Source organism: Ciconia boyciana, unplaced genomic scaffold, assembly GCF_034638445.1.
Source record: "Ciconia boyciana unplaced genomic scaffold, ASM3463844v1 HiC_scaffold_151, whole genome shotgun sequence".
NCBI lineage: Eukaryota > Metazoa > Chordata > Aves > Ciconiiformes > Ciconiidae > Ciconia > Ciconia boyciana.
Genome location: NW_027328519.1, coordinates 11,455 through 14,000, shown reverse-complemented (window position 1 = coordinate 14,000; position 2,546 = coordinate 11,455). Strand labels below are relative to the sequence as shown.

The window sequence follows — 2,546 nt, the reverse complement described above, 5'->3', positions numbered from 1 at the left end:
CTGGGGAAGCAAATAGGTGCCGGTTGTGAGGACAAAGTGGCGCAAGCAAGGGATTGCCTGGCAGAACCCTTGTTCTTAGTCCTTCCTCCCCGAGCACGTGGGGAGACAGAGATCGCGTGCAGAGCCCGAGATTGCTGCTCTGGCAACGTACCCCTCTTCCTCCGCCTGCTCCCTGCCTCTTGGACACAGGCACTTGCGGGCACTGCAGAGGATGTGCCTCTGATATACCAGTCCGAAGGCTTGGTTGCTCTCCCACGATGGTTGTCTGCGGGAGAAGGAAGGGAAAGTGTTGAGCCCCTGCTGCCCCAGCATCAGGCAGATGCAGGCCATCCCTGCTCTTCCGTCCCCACCCCGCTTCCAGCTCCTCCGTGAAGCAGAGGACAAGAGTCAGGGGACAGCAAGAAGGCCTGGCCTGCCAGGGCAGTCCCTGGCCTGGCACCGCGCTTGTTCCTGATGTCTTGTGAGTCGGGAGGAGAAAAACCAACCTCTTGGAGACTCGAATCCCCATGGTGAGCATTTCCATCACAAACTGATCTTTGTTTTGGCAATGCAAGCAGCGGAAGCAGACGCCAGCGTGGATAGCCTGTTTCTGGATGCATCTCCGGTGGAACCAGGCGTGTTGGCATGCTGGGCACACCATGGTGCGGTAGGACTTTTGTCCTCCACGAGGTCCAGGCAGATGATGCAGGTGCTGTTCTGCTCTGGACTGGCCTGCACTGCCTGCTCGGGGCGGTGCTCCCGGCAGAAGCACCTGGGGGGCAGATGGAAGGCATGGGTGAGGTGAAGTGAGAAGTGCCGAGTCCTTCCCCGGCGATGGCGAGGAGGGCAGAGGAGGTGTGAAGGAGCCCCAGCCCCTATCCAGGCTCTGGCTCTGGCTGTGGCAGGCTGCTGGGAAGTGTCCCTGTGGGCTCCTCAACTTGCTGGCAGGAGTGGGGTTGGAGACGAGGAGGCTCCTCCCCGAGGGCCAGCAGCCCTTACCTGTACAGCCCGAAGAACTGGGTGACACATTCACCCTCTGAGGCGCAGGGGAGATGGAAGCTGCGGTTGCACCCCTTCTTCCGGCAGGTGATGGTGGCACCCGCCTCGCCGCAAACGAAGCAGCGCTGGAAAGAGCACAGCGGTCCCCTCAGCGGCAGGCTCAGGGCCTGCGTGGCTGGCCCCACACCTCCGGTCAGGGTGCAGGCTGTGGGCACTGCTGGCTCACAGCCTACACATCCGCCTGGCACACGAGGCTTTTGCCTGTGCCGGGCCCTCTGTGGAGCTGCTGGGAGCAGGTGTGTGTCCCAGAGCTGGTGGAAGGGCTGGGATTTCTTTCTTGGGGTCCAGGAGGAGCTCCCACAAACCCCTCCTGGTGCAAACCTGCTCTTGCCAGGTCCTCACCTTCTGGGCTGCCTCCTGGATTGCGCGTCTGGTGTCCTCAATGAGAAATCCGTTCCGGCTCTCTTGCGGAAAAAGCCCACTGGCAAGAAACTGCAGAGCGGAGAAGGCCAATAGCTCATTAGGTCGGCAAGGAAGAGACCATCCCTGGCAGAAAGCTGCAGGGAGCCCTGGGAGAACTCACCAGGCAATACGTGTGGGCACAGAGCCCTTTCTTCACTGTTTTGCACCCACAGATATCCGGGTCGGCCTCTGCCCGGCGACACAGCATGCATGCTGGAGGGGAGAGAGCAAATACCGCTGGGAATGAGCACCTCTGCAGGGCTGGGGGAAGTGTCCCTGTGGGATCGCCCCCAAGGCCCTGCTCTGTCCCTGCCTAGCTGGCTGAAGGGCAGGGCTGGGGCCTGTGGAGAAGAAGGGGGCATGGCAGGCATGGGTGCCCCAACAGGTGCCCACAGCCCAGCCCGGGCCCCGCTTGCTGAGGAGAGGAGGGACCCTGCCCCGGGGCGGCTGGGGAGCTCCTGCCTTCCCCTGCCACCAGTCTTGGCTGCATGCAGACTGCCCTGACAACCCCTCTGCCAGCCATGGGGAGTTGTGGGGAGGGATACTTGGCTCTCACCTTGCTCCCTCGAGTCGGGGTCCTGCTGCTTCATTGCGAATATGGTGCACGTCGACAGCAAGCGCTTGGAGAGCCTCTGCCCCAGCAGCGCCGGGGTTTCTCCTCCAGGTGCTCCTCTGCCAACCCTGAGGGAGCAGCGGGACACGGTGAGCTTGCAGCACAGGCCCCAGAGCCCCGAGGTTTCAGGCTCCCCTCCTCCCTTGGCAGCCCCAGGCAAGCCCCTTCCTCCCCTGCCCTCTCCTTACCTCACCAGGTCGCACTGACGTACGGCTAGAACCCAGCAGCCCTTTATCCAGGCCGTGGCGACGGGTCACAGTGGCCACTGTGACATCGCCACCACCCGTCTGCACGTGCCCCCGGTATGGGCAAGGGCATCTTCGGCTACCTGCCACCCCCTGTGACACGGCCACCTCGGCACCCGAGTCAGGGGGGCGGCTGCTCTTGCACCGTATGGGGCTGCAGTGCTGGCACAGGTCACCCAGAGAGGCTGTGGAGTCTCCAGCCTTGGAGGCAGGCTCAACCTGGCTGGATACGGGCCTGGGCAGCCTGC

At 63.1% G+C, this 2,546-nt stretch overlaps 1 protein-coding gene across 1 annotated transcript; it reads right to left on the bottom strand.

The window, feature by feature from the left end:
* Positions 1-151: 151 nt before the first annotated feature.
* LOC140646071 (PHD finger protein 7-like) lies at positions 152-2,030 on the bottom strand (the record flags this gene model as incomplete). The annotated part of the gene is made up of 6 exons (XM_072849474.1): positions 1,997-2,030; positions 1,562-1,653; positions 1,381-1,470; positions 979-1,103; positions 569-751; positions 152-265 (listed from the first exon to the last, which is right to left on the bottom strand). Coding segments are annotated over exons 1-6 (638 nt in total), but the record flags the coding sequence as incomplete, so codon positions are not given.
* Between the last annotated feature and the right edge of the window lie 516 nt (positions 2,031-2,546).